The sequence below is a fragment of the Helicoverpa zea genome, chromosome 30, assembly GCF_022581195.2.
Source record: "Helicoverpa zea isolate HzStark_Cry1AcR chromosome 30, ilHelZeax1.1, whole genome shotgun sequence".
NCBI classification, from domain to species: domain Eukaryota; kingdom Metazoa; phylum Arthropoda; class Insecta; order Lepidoptera; family Noctuidae; genus Helicoverpa; species Helicoverpa zea.
Genome location: NC_061481.1, coordinates 2,454,205 through 2,472,164, shown reverse-complemented (window position 1 = coordinate 2,472,164; position 17,960 = coordinate 2,454,205). Strand labels below are relative to the sequence as shown.

Genomic DNA, 17,960 nt, shown 5'->3' with positions numbered 1-17,960 from the left:
ATAAAACAAAGTCGCTTTTTCTGTCATGTGTCATGTTGTATGTCCCTATGAACGCTCAAATCTTTAAAACTACGCAACGGATTTTGATGCGGTTTTTTTTAATAGATAGAGTAACTCATGAGAAGGTTTTTATGTATAATAACATCTATTAAATAATGGAGAAATACTGTTACCCGTGCGAAGCCGGGGCGGGTCGCTAGTTGGGAATAATTCGAATCCGGTTAGACTGGAAGCCGACCCCAACATAGTTGGGAAAAGGCTCGGAGGATGATGATATTGCCATATTGCAATCGTAAATCGTTTGCAGACAATATGATTCATTATTGAATCACAGAAAAGGATAAACACGTTTATTTAAAAGAAAAAATAGTGGAATGCCACATACGCTTCAATCGTAATTGAGTCGTGATTGGATCTCAGTCGGATGTGAATCGCATGTCGCTAAAGTAAAATTAGCAGGGGCAGGATTCTGCGCAATTTTTTCTTTGAAATAAACGTTTTTATCCTTTTCTGTCATTCAATAATGAATCATTTTGTCTGCAAATGATTTACGATTGCAATATGGCAATATAGACTAAGAATATTATGGTAATATAGACCAAAATGGCAGACCAATCGCAAACCAATCGAATGTCGTTGGAATACGATTGGTCTTATATTAGTAACAGAATGCCCGATATGGTTAAAAAAGCTGTTGCGATGCAATTTCTATTCAATTTTGACATTATTAACTTAACAGAATCGGGCCCCAGAATCGTGCTCCTGAAAGCTCCTAGTCATCCGGATAAACTTGTCATCACGGGAGATACCAACTCAGTCAATTATAAGGTTGGGCGTTTAGAGAAACACAGTTCCTTACGAGTAACCATTTATTACTGAATCCCATATGAAATGATACATGATTTAATAAGATAGACATACATAGATAGACACGCGCACACATACATAGGTAATAGGTATTCATTCATACATACACTATACAATATCAGCATACAAACTTCATATTTTTGTAATTTATTTTTCAGGTGTGACACAACATCAATTTCCACACCCAGAAAAGAATCCTGAGTTATTCAAAGCCTGGGTTAATATAGTTGGTGGAAAACTGGAGACTGCAGATGATATCAAATTTTACAGAAAGCGAGTCATCTGTGACATACATTTTGCAGACAAGTTTAAGAATCGCAACAACCGTTTAAATAACATAGCTGTTCCTACTCTCCATCTTCAGGGTAAGATTTAGATCTTTATTCTTGAACTAGATCGCAATGCCACCTACTGAGTTAAAATTGCCATTAAGAAAACAAAATTCTTAATTATTCACAATTAAACTGAACTGAAATCTTTTAGGCCACCTGTTTGCAGTATATTAATATTTAATTGGATATAAAATGCAGTTCATTCACCCCTTAACCAACTCGGTGAAGGTTGTTGTTTAGTGGGATCTTAGACTTGTTTTTACTATTTCCAGGTGCTCCATCACAAGATGCTCATATGCCTCCTGCAACTCCACATATACCAACTGAACTTCCTATGCCTGAACATAATATATGGAATCTGCCTTCTACATCAAAGCAAATAGTCACTGGTACGTAAATGCTTGGCTACCTACATTCTCAAATTATGTTTAACTAGCTGCCATAATTAAATACTGCATTTTTTTTATAATAATAATCCCCCCCCCCATGGGGCCACCTTGACGTGATGGGGGAAGGCATGAACGCTTAAAGAAGTCAGTAAGAACTAGACGACCCTGTGCCAATTGGTAAACATGAGGTACCATCAGAAAATATAGTCATAACACCTCGGCTAACCCTTTCCAACTAACGGTCCCAACTTCCCAACTAACCTTCCCTTTCCCTTTACCTTCTCTTCAGTGTCTGATAAAATATATATCTTATTACTTTAAAATATGTACTCTGCAGTCACCTTCTCTCTTTCACCTCTTAACTTTTCTTTTTCTTAAGTTTTAAAACATTGCTCCTAATATAATTTAATGCGACTACGAAATAGAGTAATAATACCCCAGGCGGGTACCGGAGCTAATCGCGATGGAGAATCCCGCCCCCTTTGTATTCTGGGTGGGGGCGACGCTTTTTAAATTTCATTTTTTTCATAGATACCTTTAAGGCCACCTGTTTGCAGTATAGTAATATTTAATTGGATATAAAATACTGTTCATTCACCCCTTAACCAACTCGGTGAAGGTTGTTGTTTAGTGGGATCTTAGACTTGTTTTTACTATTTCCAGGTGCTCCATCACAAGATGCTCATATGCCTCCTGCAACTCCACATATACCAACTGAACTTCCTATGCCTGAACATAATATATGGGATCTGCCTTCTACATCAAAGCAAATAATCACTGGTATGTAAACGCTTGGCTACCTACATTCTCAAATTATGTTTAACTAGCTACCATAATTAATTACTGCATTAAGTAATATGTAACTGTTGTGTAGTCATTACAAACACACTTCAACTTGATTTATTGTAATGACAATTTAGGTTAATAATCCTCATGTAACTCACACTAGTAATTTTGATGTTTACAATGACAATGGTGAATTATTATTATTTTATTTTCAGCTGCACCTCCCAATGCGTGTGTTATAGCAGCAGAACATAATTATTGCAGTAAACATGGTATACAACAAAGACGGAAACTTAAAGGAGACAAAAGTAAGTGCCAATGTAGTTTATACCATAAGATATCCAAAAAAAATGTTTATACATAGGCTACTTTTTATCTGGGTGTGGAAAGTAGTAAAGTAAAAGTTTTTTTTTTTTTGCAGAAAAACTGAAATCAACTTCATCGCTGGAGAATGAATTAAAGATTTCAAGATTCCAAATGAAGAATTTAAAAACCGAAATTATTCGGTTACGTAAACGGAGTAGTAGTTTGAAAGAAAGATTAGCCAGCGTTGATAAAATTAGCAATACAAATTGTTTAAAAAAAATAACGAGAAATATGACAACTGCAGCAAAAATATTCACAAACATGCAGTACACCCAAACTCACAAGAGAGCTCGTGGGCGGAGGTTTACTTTAAAGGAAAAAGTTTTGTCTCTCTCCATGTACAAAAAGAGTCCCAAGAGTTATACTCTTTTATATAAATACTTTACATTGCCCTCTATAAAATCATTAAAAAGGCTTCTTGCGAAAATTGAAATAGAGTCGGGGCTAAATAAGTTTTTATTCATAAAAATGAGAAAGACTGTGAAGGAATTAAGTCCAGAAGATCGCCTCTGCTGTCTTATTTTTGACGAGATGTCAATATCGCCGCAGATCCATTACGACGGATCTAAGGATAAATTAAAGGGATTCGCTTGGCGTAGTAAAAAAATTGCTGACCATGTTTTAGTTTACATGGTCAAAGGATTAAAGAAAAAATTTAAACAGCCTGTTGCATACTTTTTTACAAATTCTGTTAACAAAGCAGAATTAAAAGCCTTGACTATAAAAGTCATTAAATATGTTCAGGGTACAGGGCTTAATATTTTGTGCACAGTGTGCGACCAAAGCACAGTAAATGTCAGTGTAGTGAATGAAATTATTGAAGATAGTAGAATAAAATTCATAAAAGAAAATAAGGAATGGAGACATGATGTAATGGAAGTAGGGAAATCTAAAATTATCCCATTATTTGATGTCCCTCATTTATTGAAAGGGGTAAGAAACAATTTACTTACGAAGGACTTAAAATATTTCGACTTCGAAGAAAAGGTTGAAAAGACGATAAAATGGGAATATTACCAGAAAATTTATGAAGCGGACAAATTACATGGTGAATTAAAAATATGTCAGAAACTAACTGATGAACATATTTATGTGGAGAAAATAAAAAAAATGAAGGTCAAACACGCAACCCAAATTTTTAGCCGCAGTGTTGCTACAGCTGCAGAACATTTATCTGCTAGGGGCGATTTATCTAATGAGTGCCGCCAAGTAATTACATTTACCAAAATGATGGACAATTTATTTGATTCCTTAAATTCAAGCTCATTTAATATGATACATGGAAAAATGTATAAATGTGGTGTTAGAAACAATTCTCCTCATCATGAATTATGGGAAAATGCCAAAAAGGTATTAAAATCAATAAAATTTATTAAAGTTAAAAAAGAAAAGGAAAATAAAATAAGATTAATTGAAACGAGTTCGGTACCTTCAATAAAAAATTTTATACGTACTATTGAGGGCATGCAACAGTTGTGGAAAATATTATCCCAAAAATATTTATTTGATACAATGATGACCAGAAACTTTAACCAGGACCCACTGGAAAATTTTTTTGGGAACATTAGAAGTTTTGGGGTGAGGAATACGGCACCCAACACAATTAGCTTTGAAGGTGCCTATAAATCACTTCTTTTAAATAATTATAACTCACCCCATTCACTTAACGCTAACTGTGAAAATGATGACAATGATTGTCTTCAGACATTGAGTTTCTTTTTGGAAGACAAACTTTTAGAAAACACTTCTAATGTTCCCAGTAATGAGGTTCTACCATTTCAGCAAGAAGAAAATGACGAAATTGAGGTGCCTTTTATAAATTTAAATTCTGAGCCTGCTGATGCTGGTCAGGCCAATTATGTATGTGGGTGGGTGCTGGCTAAATGTTTTAAAAAAGTTGCTAAATCATGCAGGCACTGCAAAACTGAACTAACTGGCGACAGTCAATTAAAATCAAATAGTTATATAAGGGCAAAAGAATATACAAAAGGAAAACATTGTCTGTTGTATCCCAATATAGTGGCGGAAAAAGTTTTTAAAGACATACAAAATATTGTAGTAGAAATTTTGAAAAAGAATGTGCCAAAAACTAAATTAAAAGAAAAGATAAAAATGTTTTTAGACATATTTGTGGATTATCCTTTCACCTGCGATATCCACAAGATAGAATTAAGAAATGTTTTTGAAAACATTACAATAAATATTTTGGTATATAGTTGGTGCCGCTCAATTAATCGAATTTTATCAGGTAAAATCCAATATCGTGATGAGGATGATGAAACTAAACTTTCAGCACAAATTTATTACAATAAACATAAACATAAGTAAATATGATTTTTATTTAATTCCAGGTCGCCTACTAAGTACTTTCTAAATGTTCCTACATAACGTTGTTCTGTTGAGTTGTAGTAATCTGTGTTGTATTTCCATATTTCAATAAATAACTATTTTCTACATTCTGTGGCTATATTTTGTAAGTACGTACGTATGAACAAATTCCCCTAGAATATCTATAGACGGTTATTCGTCATCTCGACACACTAAACTCACCACGAATGTGTCGAGTTGGTGAAACTCAAAATTTGTACATTTATCATGTCGTCAACTCGCCACGTCAAGATTTTAATTCGTGTCCAGTTAGTGAAACTTAGATTTTATCACTTTTATGTTTTCGCCAAGTTTGGGAATCAACTTTTCGCGTTTCAAACGTTTGCAAAATGGACGTTCAGTGGCCGATGATGTTTGTGACACAATGTATCCAGTTGGCGAAAACATAAAAGTGATAAAATCTAAGTTTCACTAACTGGACACGAATGAAAATCTTGAGTGGCGAGTTGACGACATGATAAATGTACAAATTTCGAGTTTCACCAACTCGACACTTTAATGGTGAGTTTAGTCTGTCGAGATGACGAATAACCTGTAGACAATACTGATGTATACATGTGTGTGAAATGGGATGTACGCACACATAAACAATTTGTTTCGGCAGACGATACCAGATGGCGCTTCAAAAATCGTTTGAAGGTTGCAGAAAAAAATCGAAGTGGGTTCTCTATTCCCAATCTATTTACTATACTCTATGGCAAACCGGCAGCCAAATTTGTTTGATTGACAATTTTTGCATAATGTTGCATGTAGAAAATGGATTTAATGTTGCCAGTAGAAAATAAATTCTTGAATTTTATTTTATTTCTGGCTAATTGATAATAAACATTAAATTTTAGTAATTGCTTCAATATGCAACTCAAAATTTTTATTATTTATTTTTTTATTTTAGCTGAAAAAAAAGATAGGGTAAGAGTAGAACCAATAAAAGATGTGATAGCGCCCTCTTACACACCTAAGCATAACTACTACGCAATCGCGCATCATCGTCATTACAAATAACGCCATCTATATTTCAGTTTCTTTAATATCTTACATTATAATACTACCAAATTAAAATGACACTTCCATGTAAGGACCTCAATGTATTTACTGTCTCACTTCATTTTGCAGACCTATAATGATACGTTTTCTCGTTTGCCACTATTAAGATTGTCACCCCTGGATACAAATGATATGAATCATTCCATTTGAATCAATCACTCTTCATATCTTTACATATCCGAATGTGTCAGTAGTTCAGTATATCTTTCTTTACACCTCACTCACTCGTCGGTCATCGCGTCGGGTACTAACTAATCTGTGGCGTCGGATAGCTTCGTCGCGCGCCATTGGTTGAACGTCAAGCGAGCCGTCTCGCTCGCACCCATACGATTACGAATGTCGTTACTTTGACCACAATAAGTTGACACCCAATAATAAGTTGTTAACTCTATTGCTCACGCATAAGGCTTATAATTGTTTGTCCTTAGTGAATATTTCGGTATTATAATCTTGTCAAATGTATTGAAAACTTACCGCCTACCGAACAAACATGTTTTGACTCGAAATACACATTTTGAACTAAAATTTAATTTTCACGTAAATAATTTCGTAGGTGTCTACCTAGTCCTAAGCCTGTGTAAAGTATGAAAGGAAATCAGAAGGCTATTTCTATTTTTATTTTCTAATACTTACTAAACTAATGCTTATACTCAATACTAGATTGCGATTGACTATTCATTGAACTAATTAACATAAAAGAAGTAGGTTGTACCTACAGTCATAAGAATACTATTTTTTTTAATTAGAAAAAAGTTGTTCAATCGCAACCGCTCAATATATCAGAAAGATGCAAACAACAACCAACCTATCACTATATCTGAATGATCTATTTGAATGAGTGAGCCGCACACGAGTTGCGAGTTTAAACGAGCTACTGAGTTATACTGAACTACTGATATAAAGATATGAAAGAGTGATTCATATCCCAGTGATTGAAAGATGCATATCTATCTTTTCTTTTCAATGACACATTTTGCCCATGTCTATAGCCATCATCATCATCAGAAATAAAACGAAACCTTTAAGACACAATTTGTAATATAGTTATCGGCACGGATATTGAGCTCTCGGCGGAAGAGTGGGGATCGCTTTGCGCACTGTACACTTAAGGCAATAAACCAATAAATCACTTCAATTATAGCAATCGTAAGAAATTATAGTTTATCCGTTAATGAATGCACAGGCTGTTGAATTCTAGATGTGCCTATAACAATTTTTTTAGCATGGAAAAAACCTTATAAAGGTAGGTATAGATTTATTACTTTTTATTTATCAAAAAATATTTACAGACAAATTAAGCTACCTCCTCTTTTAAAAACATTCACATTGATTTGTGAATGTCAATGTCAAAATGTGTTGATGTAGGTATGTAACATCACTATTACTCAAAAAATTATATTTTCAAGAAAAAGCAAACAAGAATACATATTTTGAAAATTAATTAATAGACATTGCTACTTTGTTATGTAACAATTATAACAGCAAAGATGGAAAGAAGAGGGAACTCACCTGGTAAATGAAGACTCGGTACTGCCAATGCATTTAGGCGTTTGAAGCGATTTTTTTGTTCAATAGAAAAATGGATGTCACATAGCCGCTGCTTCTTATAAAATTCGTAGTCAGATGGTGCTTCAAGCTTTCCTCCAACAAGATTCACCCAAGTTTTAAAACGATCAGGAAACTTGATCGGGTTTGGAAAGATGTGCAATGGCACATCTGAAACAAACAAAATTTTTGATTAATACAAATAGAAAAAGTCTTCTTTCATTATTCATGTGATATTTATAATAAAAGAGTGTCCATGGAGTTGTTGTTGTTGCTCATTCTTCTCCATAGACAGTGGCGGATTTACCAATAGGCCAAGTAGGCCAGTGCCTATGGCGGCAGACTTAAAGGGGCGGCAAATTTTTCTAATGTTTTTACAGTTTTTTTTTTTTTTTTTATAATTATAAGAGTACACAATCCATATATAAATAAACGATTAATAAACGCACTGTAATATATGCTTAGGTTTATGTGATCATGAATTTTAAAATATTCCAATAGCGTTTCAATAAAAATAAATTGAAAGATCCGCTCGCTTCGCACGCGGTTCCTTCATCATTTCTGGTTTATTCTGCGCTCTTTGAGTCCAATCTAACAAAAAGTTAAAGCACCAATGTAGCAAAAACAACTGACGCTCTACGCTGACGATTTCTAAGCTGTTCAGGAGGTGGAGGACTTTTGTGTCCCAAATAATTTCGCTTTTGTGCCCCAAAACTCAAAAAATTTCGCGCTCGCTGCGCTCGCTGCGCTCGCAACGTTTTCACTTCACATTGGTTTTTTTCAAACTTATTTGAGTATTTTTGTGTTCCAAGACTCAAAAATTTCGCCTTTCACTTGATAGTTACTTTTTCTAATTTCTTTAGATATCATTGCGTCCCAAAAATCACAAATTTCGCGCTCGCTACGCACGCGGCTTCTTCTCTTTGCAGTGGTTTTTTTTTCACACTTGTTTGGGTACCTACGTTTGTGTCCCAAAACTAAAAAAATTTCGCGCTCGCTACGCTCGCGACTTTTTCACTTTAGGCCGGTTTTATAAACTCGTTTTGGTACTTTACTGTTCTAAAACTTAAAAATTTTACGCTCGCTGCGCTCGCGGCTTCTTTACTTGACACTGGTTTTTATGAAACTAGCTAGCGCTTTATAACTTTGCAGTGGTATGACTCCGGTTTCTTTATGTTAAACCTAGCAAAAAGCACCATGAATGATTTCTACAATCTTCAATTACAATTTTAGTCCGTGATTATATTGTGTCGTTTTTTTTTGGGGGGTGCTCAATAGGTAGTCCGCCCCGGGTGCCACCCGATGCGGCGTACGCCACTGATCATCCGAACGAATAAACCGATTTCAATTTAGTTTTTTTTTTGTATTACAGGTGTTTTACGGACGAGTGTTCTTAGACATGTTTCATGAAAATCAATTGAGCCGTTTAAAAGTTACAGAGGTTTTACGCTTTAAAGTCGCTGTCAGATAAACTTGTTAGGTCAACATTAAACTCTTCGTTACATAGCGGGTTGCAAAAATAATCTAGTAACTGACAGAAATATCATTAGGGGCGGCAAAAATTGAATGGCCTACTAGCGGCAAATTTGTAAATCCGCCACTGTCCATAGAGATCTATGCTTTGAAATGAGCACCTACGGTACTTTCACAGTTTTTATGTCTTGTGACTGCGACTGTAGCACCATAACTATTTTTGTACTTTTTTTTATTTTATGTCTATTTACAATTTATTCAAAAGTGCCTGTAATTGGCTTTGTTGAAATAAATTATTTGATTTGATAACTTCTATAATAGAAAAATGGATTGCTAAATGTATTGCTAAGCACAAAGTTTATTCAGTTTGTGGATGGCCAAGGAGATAAAAAATCAAAAAATTGTCTGACAAAGTCTAAAAACAACTTTTCTTTACTCCCATACAAAAAAATCGTAAATTAAGTGATGTTATAGTTCGGCCATTCAGAGAATGCGTTCCTGACACGTCGCGATTGAACTGACGACGTAACTACATTCATTGATTATTGATATAATAATGTTGTTTTAATGCTCCTCAATTGTTAAAACGGTAAACAACCAGCAAAAATATTTTTATCGTAACTGCAACGCCATTGCAAAGTTACGTCGTCAGTTCAATCGCGACGTGTCAGGAACGCATTCTCTGAATGGCCGAACTATAGTACTAGACGGTACGTAGTGCCAGCTCGTGGAAAATAACTAGAGGTATCTTACAACTTTGATAAATTCGATTGCAATTATTATGAAAACTATGTACCTTAGTAAAAATTATGATGACAGATTGACTAAAACTTAAAATCGAGAACTATGAAACTGTTTTGAAAGAGGGAATCAAAGTTATTGTTGAAAAATGAAATTATATTTATACTAGCTGGTGCCTGCGACTGCGTCTGCGCAGGTTTAGTATTTCGAACAATATGTTTACAAATTGTAGCCTATGTGTTATTCTGATGTATAAGCTATATTGTGGTAAAGTTTCATTCAAATCCATTCAGTAGTTTTTGCGTGAAAGAGTAACAAACATCCATACATCCATACATACAAACTTTCGCGTTTATAATATTAGTAGGATAAAAAAGACTCTAGCTAGTGAGTTGGTGATTGAAGGGATAACGGATCGCAGGATGTGAGCAATCTCAAACGTCAAGTGGAAAGGAACAAACAATCTGATTATAGCTGGGAGGGCTGATCGCAGATGGAGAGAGGAAAGAATATAAAAAAAAAAAAAAAAAACTGCCGGTTTTTAACTGATATAGATATGTATTTGGGTGTTTTTCAGAAAAGAATACCCTGTGACGCACAGGAAATATTTTTTTTTTTATTTCGTGAATTCTATTATATTTACTCTAATATTAAAGAATATATTGTTAACTAGCTAAATCTGCATTTTAAATTAAAATTATAATATGATTTTAAGAAATATTAAAGTTTTTCTGTCAGTGTATGATGCATAGTATTCCTGAACGTCACAAAATATAATTAATTAGAAATAAAACAAACAAGTATTAAAACGAAATCAACTTATGGTAGCATAAAGATATACTTAAAATCTTTTAAAAACAAACAAAACGATAGCATAATTCTATAAGATTATTAAATAATCAGCTAAATAATTTCACTTTCGTCACTTCTTGGACACATCTCACTTGAAAAGTTGTCATTACTAATGATACCCGCTACAATTTCCAAAATCAAGCCTAGTGAGAAATTTTAGATACTAACAAAATACTATGATGCCAAAATAAACGCTATAAAATGAAAAATATATATTTTAAAACCATTTTTATAACATTCAGAATATGGGACAGTGACTATTATGAAAATTTCGTGATGGATAAGAATAATTTGAGCAATGTCCACACTGCCGATTTCAAAACACAATTACAAAGAATAAAGTATTAACTCCCAAAATTTTTAGATATAAACCTTTACACACACATATATAAACAAAACCGATTAAATGTAAGCCTTTTCGTTTGATACCTACCACACGCGCGGACAGGACGCTCCCATAAATTATTTAATTGTACACTAAGCTTTACAATTCAAGATCGTTACGATTTTGTTCCGGTAGTATGTAACGTGATGCACAGGAGGTGACGTTTTCATCTCACGAGACTTTTAAAATTGAAAATAACTACCTAATATTTATTTAAACTACCTCGTTTTTAGCCTTACTAATCTAATAATGATGAGTTGTTTATGTTTTATACAGTATTATAGAGTTTAGAAAACAATTTATTAACCTTTTAAATACTGCCACTATCCGGAACAAAAATTTTGCGCACCGATGACACCAACATTGTCGTCACAGTTTTAGCCTTACCTGACTTTAAAACGGCAATGGCGGAATCCTAATACGATCATAAAGTTGCCAAGAAGGTAGAAAAAACACAAATGGGGCTGGCAACGGAAAGCTCATGTAGATGTCGCCACCATAATTCTGTCCCTGTCAAGTTGTTTGAGGTTGTGTGTCATTTTGATTCGGTTGCGTTTCAGGCGATATTATACTACCATCCGTGAGTGTTAAGTGTTAAAACAAGTTTAAATTGATTAATAACAATGTATTCTACATGGACAGTTCCTCAACTGAAAAAGGAATTGAAGGAACGAGGTGCTTCTTTACGTGGAAAAAAAGCAGACCTAATCGAAAGGTATGGCAATCAAAATGCTGTTTGTAGCCCTATATTGGTGTTTTACGTTGGTTTTGCGTATTATTCTGATGGAAGATAGACTTTGTGTCAACTGCAACACAAAATCGAAGTACATTGTATACTCATTTAGTTCCATTAGATATCTAAAATACACTTACGAATTTGCAACAACATTTTTAAATAATATCTTTGTTTTTCTACAGATTGGAGATTTACGACCAGAATTTCAACTTCGGAAATCGGGAAAATGTTGAAACAGACGATCCAGCGATGAAATTACCTTCTAATGAGTGCTACCGTGACATAAATAGTCACACAAAATTACCTCCATTAAATAAAACACAAATAAGACATTATTTATCATAGTAAGTTTCTGTTAAGTACAATACTCTAACAATAACATCTTGTGAAAAATATTTTTATTACCTAATACGTTTTTTCCTGGGTATTTAGTTGAAACCCAGCCGGTATTTAAACAAAATACCTATATAAATAATATTTCAAATTGTATTACCAATGATACTAGCTCATTTAATTGATTTTCTCATATTTTTCTTGCAGCACTAGCAAAAAAATGGATAAAGTGGCTCAACTGTATGAATCTCGACACTTAGTTACAGCACGATCCCACACCTCATCAAATGAAACATATATCAAAGGGATTTGCAGAAAAAGTATGAAGAAACTGCATTATAGTGTAGATATTAAATTCGATGAATATGGGAACATCATGGAAGCACACTGTGAGTGTCCAGCAGGTAGCGGAAGTAATGCTTCATGTAAACATGTTGCTGTTCTTTTATTTGGCATAGAACATATGGTACATGCAAAACAAATTTTATTATTTGAAACCTGCACTCAGAAGTTGCAGCAATTTCATGTACCAACATCTCGATATTCAGGAACACCTATCCGTGCCGAAAAATTGACACGTAGAAGAAATTTGCCAGTAATATTTGAGCCCTATCCTGTCAATAAAATAAACAAAATCAACTATGATAGTAGGGTTCGAAGTTTGGTTTTAAATTTCCCTAATAGCTCTATGCCTCTCAAACAAATGTATGAACCTGCCAATCCCTATAGCTTAGAGATAGATCACAATTATACTCTAGAAGATAAAAAATCAAAAATCTTGAAAAATTTGCTGGTGTCAGAAATAACTGAGGATCAAATAAAAAAAATTGAAGAGGAAACACGTTTTCAAAGCAACAGTGATGAATGGCATAACCAAAGGCAGAAACATATAACGGCTAGCACGTTCCATACAATATGTCATTTAAGAGAGACAACAATGAAGGTCTACGCAAAACAACTGCAACAAAAGAAGAAAACATTCTTCAGCAGAGCAACAAGCCATGGCATTATAAATGAAAAAATTGCATTAGACAAATATTGTCAAATGTATGACCTCATAGCAGAGCCTTGTGGGCTTTTCATCAGCAAAGAACGGCCTCATCTTGCAGCTTCACCAGATGCATTGTTGGGTTCAGAGACTACGATAGAAATAAAATGCCCATATGCAAGCAGATCTCAAAATATAACCTCTACAAGTGTGCCTTATTTATATGAAATTGATGGTATTTTGAATTTAAAGAAAAATTCTCCATATTATTACCAAATTCAGGGGCAGTTGTACTGCACTAATAGAAAATATTGTAACCTGGTGATATACACCTATATTGATTTAAAAGTGGTATATGTTTACAGAGATGAACAATTTATAAAAGAAATGTTATTGAAATTAGATAATTTTTTTGAAAATTATTATAAGGGTGAACTTTTAAATAAGTATTTATATTATAATTATGAAGATTTTAATAAATAATGAACCAATCATTAATTTATGTTTTTATTTACTATTCCTTCCCTGAAATTACATAACATCATGCAAATGAAAAATATCTTCGAGGCTAAAGGAATATAATACTGGTTAAGTTCACTCGTTAGTATTTTATATGTTTTAGATAAACCAATAAGTCTTTCTATATGAACCCGTTGACTGGCTAGTTTCTGGTCTTGTTTTAATAATACTCCAGGAATTTGGGATTTTCCTTTTAAAAATGTAGGAATATTTATTCCTACACCTTTACTAGCAAATAAATCTTGAACATTGAAACCACGGTCTGCCATAATGCTGTCTCCTGGTTCACACTTCTCGAAAAGACTGCTGCGTTCCACAATTTGGCGGTCACTTGTAGATCCAGCATATGCTCCTGAACAATAAGTAAATAACCCACCAGGTGATGACCCGACTAAGAATTTCAAAGTATTTTTGTGTTTATATTGACTGAAAGAAGCTTTTTGAGCATCAGGTTGGCTAGGTTTTTGTATGGGAATTTCTGTTCCATCTATAATTATTCTTGTAGAAGGATAATTAGTTTTAAAAGAATTAGGCATATAAAAGTTGACTAGCTCACGAGATGGCCAGATATTAATGAGACTCCAAAGGTCATTAACAAAATTAATCCAGGTAATAATCACATTTGAAACCTCTGTTTTGCTTACACCAAACATTTTTCCTAGCTCAAAATCAGGCTTATTTCGTCTTAATTTAATAAGCAACATTAAAAATTGTTCTTCTATGGACAAACATATAACTCTGCTCCATCTATATTTTATATCATTAGCCATAGGCATTAATGTAGATAATACTAATGAAAACTTTTGGTAAGTTTCCAGGCCCGTATAAAAATTTACTGAATCATTATCAGTCACCAATAAATCAGTAGAGAAGATTTTCATAATGCTTGATGTTTGCGTTGCTTCATTTTTCATTATTTTTGTTGTATCAGTAACATTACAAGCATTTTGATGTGCGGAACCTTCAGTTAAAATATCCACATATTGACCAATATTTTCATCCTGTTCAGAACACAGTACATCCTGAAATGGTTCAATATCCCTGTTTTGCGAAGAAGCTGCTTCTTGGAAAAGGCTTTTCTTACAATTGCGAACTTTCAATCGTTCTTCTCTGTCCTCTGATTGTTTGGAAACAGGTTTTACATTCCATGGAAAAAGAGAAGGTACAGCAGACTTTTTCAAATGTTTATGCTGATGTTCTACCCCTGTAAATAAAATCTCTACTATAATATTTAATCATCTTAAATCCTAAGGACAAAATTATAACTTTTAGTGATGTTTACCTGTGTATTTACTAATCATTACATAGTCGCTTTCTTTAAAATGTTTTCGACATAACCTAGAACCACTTTTAGGTACGAAATTCACACGACGGATTGCTTTTAGCCACTTTCTTTTTAGTTTCTCATCCTTAGGGAATTGGTGGGTAGCGGTTTCAGAACAATTTGGAACACAGCAACGTGTCATTTTTATAATTTTCTATAATTAATTGAACTTTTCATAGGAAATCGCTTTGTTATGGGACAGAACGACGATAGCGCCACTTTGACAGTTGCCAGCCCCATTAGTAGATTTTGTCTTGAGTGCGATATCAAATTCACCGTGACGAAACCGGATTTTCCGGAACAATGATTTTCGTAGGACAACATTAAAATAATGATATTTCTTAAAATAACAATAAATTTATGGCATAAAAATTAAAAATACGTTTTTAGAAATACAGAGACTAAGTTCAAAAACTTAAACATACCTAAAAACGAATATTTTAGAAGTAAGATGCATTTGAAATCTCCAAGAGCGCCATGGGACACACGATATTTATACGTCCTCTTCAGGTTTATTTTAAATATAAAAATAACTATCCACTTTTTATGCTACATATTGATTTAATTGTACATTAAAATATATACCTAAATTAATCAAAAACTCACTTTCACACGTTCCATATAAAAAAATCAAAATAAAAATGTTTGAATGTGTGGGACAGGTCGATTTTGCTAGGGTCAAGTTTTCTGAAAAACACCCATTTACCTGTGCTTTTACATCCGAGTGTACATCGGTGCGGCATTGTTGCAGTGATGAGCAGACCACACACAACACAACACAAAAGCGTCCTTAGCGCGAAGTAAAACACAGTTTCTGGAAGATTATCTTTTTACCGAAACGGAGGAGTAAACTCGACTCGACGTTTATAACGAAGATATTATCACAAAAACTAGAATTTACACATAAAACAACCGCAAAACATAATCAAGCGTGTACGCAGGCTACGGCGACCATTTTACACACAGAGTACATTCTAATATACTGAAATTCGTTGATGGCAGTTCCAGAATTTGTTGTAATGGCTTTCTAGTAACTGATGTGGATCTCTTCAGCAGAAATGGTGCTGAAAGAAAGAACATTTATAAATTATTGAGATTTTTAAGTTATAAGAATAACATTGATAAAATATTAACAATAGTGAATTTACATTTGTCAATTTTTGAAATAAGTTGTTTATAATGTTTGAATGTGTTGACTTTACAATGGTGAATTATACAAACCTGGCATATTTAATGTTGGCAAAGCAATGTTGCTGATTTTGTTGTTACAGCATAGATATTTATGTTCGAAGTGTGAGTGACACACACGGCGGTACTTAAATATGCGCTCATTTTCCAAGGCCAAGATATCACCACCAATAGCGTAAAGCCAGTTGTTGAAGCGTTCTTTGTCCTTTTCAGGGTTTGGGAACCCATGAAGCACTCAATGCATTCCTTAAATAATATAAAAATAAATCAAATAAGTACTTAAAATAAAATAAAATTACACTCATGAAATGTTTTTATACTGTCAAGATCTCAATCATAAACCCTAGTCAGGCTAACAGCTTTGCTACAATGATGGTGAAGTTTGAACCAATGATAATATGAGGACCACATTTTTTACAAACAGCATCACGGAACACAAGTCATGTATGTTGTTTTATTTTTTAAAGATTTGCAAAATACTGCCCTGCTATCAGTACACAAATTATGCACATGATTGGTTAAAAAAAACAATGTCATGATATATTTTTTCAGCTACGACATTCGATTTTCCTTACATTACTAATTGGCATTTTAGTATGGACAAAATACACCGTAAATGTAAAATGGTATATCTTGAGAAAGAAAACTCGTAGTGATGTAAACTGAATTTGAATTGAAAAGAGCAGTACTAAATGATTCTTTAGTTATAAATTACAAAAAAAAATAGTGTTTGTAGAATAATGGCTTTAAATATCGTTAAAAAAGCGTTTTTAGGCATTTTCAGATTGGTTTTTCTCCAAAACTAGACGTGCTAGAGCAGTCCTGTGTTCTAGACTTCGATTCTGTGATAGATAATCTGCAAGAATTTATATGTTTCACCTTGCTGAAAAAAATATAGTGTTATCGAAATTATTATAGATTGTTCTTAATTATTTGTCCAGGTTCACTTCTGTGTAAATTGTTGCCATTTTTATAAAATGTACATACGTAATGAAAAAACCTGCATGATTCCGATGTCTCTTTTTGTAATTTACGGAGCTTTATTAATGTGCCTTTTCCGAAATACAATTGATTACATCAGAGTATTGGGTTGGGGTCTAGCAAGGGGTGTGCAACGGATTCAAGACTTAGAAAATTTTTCATCAAGTCCTGAGTTCTTTGCATACCCTTTGCTACACTCCAACCCGTTTGGTAAAAAATTCTTTGAAACTAAAAATCGTTCTTAATTATATGGCCACAAATGTATGTATTTACATATGTATGGCCATACATTTAAAACAGTTATCTATTGTGTCTCCTAACTTTTTTATCCATAATTTAAAGTGCCATGACTTTTTTGTCTTAATCATAATTTGTCCGAATGATAACTTATAAAACATACATACCTACCTACCTACCTAGTACTTGTCCGAAAACATGGTGCACCAAAACAGATGCTAGTAATGCTACTATAAAAAAATAAATAAATAATAAATAATAATAAACACTATAATAACAATTAACACTAAAATACAGGAGTCCTATCTCAGTTTTGGTATAATATCACAAAATTCCTTTCACACACACAATCGTCACAATTATGGAGTAGCTGGAGGAACTATGGTTCAGCTCAACAGCAAAAATACATAACGAACGAAGCACAGAAAGAAATTAATGAAATTATTTCACAAATAACTTTTGCAATAGCAACCGCCATTTGAGGTA

At 33.5% G+C, this 17,960-nt stretch overlaps 3 protein-coding genes and 1 long non-coding RNA gene across 11 annotated transcripts in view; 1 reads left to right on the top strand and 3 right to left on the bottom strand.

The window, feature by feature from the left end:
• Positions 1 to 17,960, bottom strand: part of LOC124644475 — a 179,006-nt gene that overhangs the window by 43,486 nt on the left and 117,560 nt on the right. The gene's annotated exons all lie outside the window — the stretch shown is intronic.
• Positions 11,623 to 13,712, top strand: LOC124644478. Its single transcript, XM_047183884.1, has 3 exons — positions 11,623 to 11,883; positions 12,087 to 12,248; positions 12,445 to 13,712. Exons 1-3 carry the CDS (start codon positions 11,792 to 11,794, stop codon positions 13,706 to 13,708), a joined length of 1,518 nt encoding a protein of 505 aa, XP_047039840.1. The 5' UTR covers positions 11,623 to 11,791; the 3' UTR covers positions 13,709 to 13,712.
• Positions 13,719 to 15,312, bottom strand: LOC124644479. The gene is made up of 2 exons (XM_047183885.1): positions 15,027 to 15,312; positions 13,719 to 14,948 (listed from the first exon to the last, which is right to left on the bottom strand). Exons 1-2 carry the CDS (start codon positions 15,208 to 15,210, stop codon positions 13,720 to 13,722), a joined length of 1,413 nt encoding a protein of 470 aa, XP_047039841.1. The 5' UTR covers positions 15,211 to 15,312; the 3' UTR covers position 13,719.
• LOC124644484 lies at positions 15,616 to 17,955 on the bottom strand. The gene is made up of 3 exons (XR_006986074.1): positions 17,642 to 17,955; positions 16,290 to 16,502; positions 15,616 to 16,132 (listed from the first exon to the last, which is right to left on the bottom strand). It is a non-coding gene; the product is annotated as an uncharacterized LOC124644484 (long non-coding RNA).

What these genes read in the sequence shown, in the direction of transcription:
- LOC124644478 (XM_047183884.1), top strand. Translation starts at nt 11,792, where the DNA reads ATGTATTCTACATGGACAGTTCCTCAACTGAAAAAGGAATTGAAGGAA. An exon ending in AAAGCAGACCTAATCGAAAG is followed by an intron (nt 11,884 to 12,086) that starts GTATGGCAATCA and finishes GTTTTTCTACAG; the next exon opens with ATTGGAGATTTACGACCAGA. An exon ending in ATAAGACATTATTTATCATA is followed by an intron (nt 12,249 to 12,444) that starts GTAAGTTTCTGT and finishes TTTTTCTTGCAG; the next exon opens with CACTAGCAAAAAAATGGATA.
- LOC124644479 (XM_047183885.1), bottom strand. Translation starts at nt 15,210, where the DNA reads ATGACACGTTGCTGTGTTCCAAATTGTTCTGAAACCGCTACCCACCAA. An exon ending in AATGATTAGTAAATACACAG is followed by an intron (nt 14,949 to 15,026) that starts GTAAACATCACT and finishes TTTTATTTACAG; the next exon opens with GGGTAGAACATCAGCATAAA.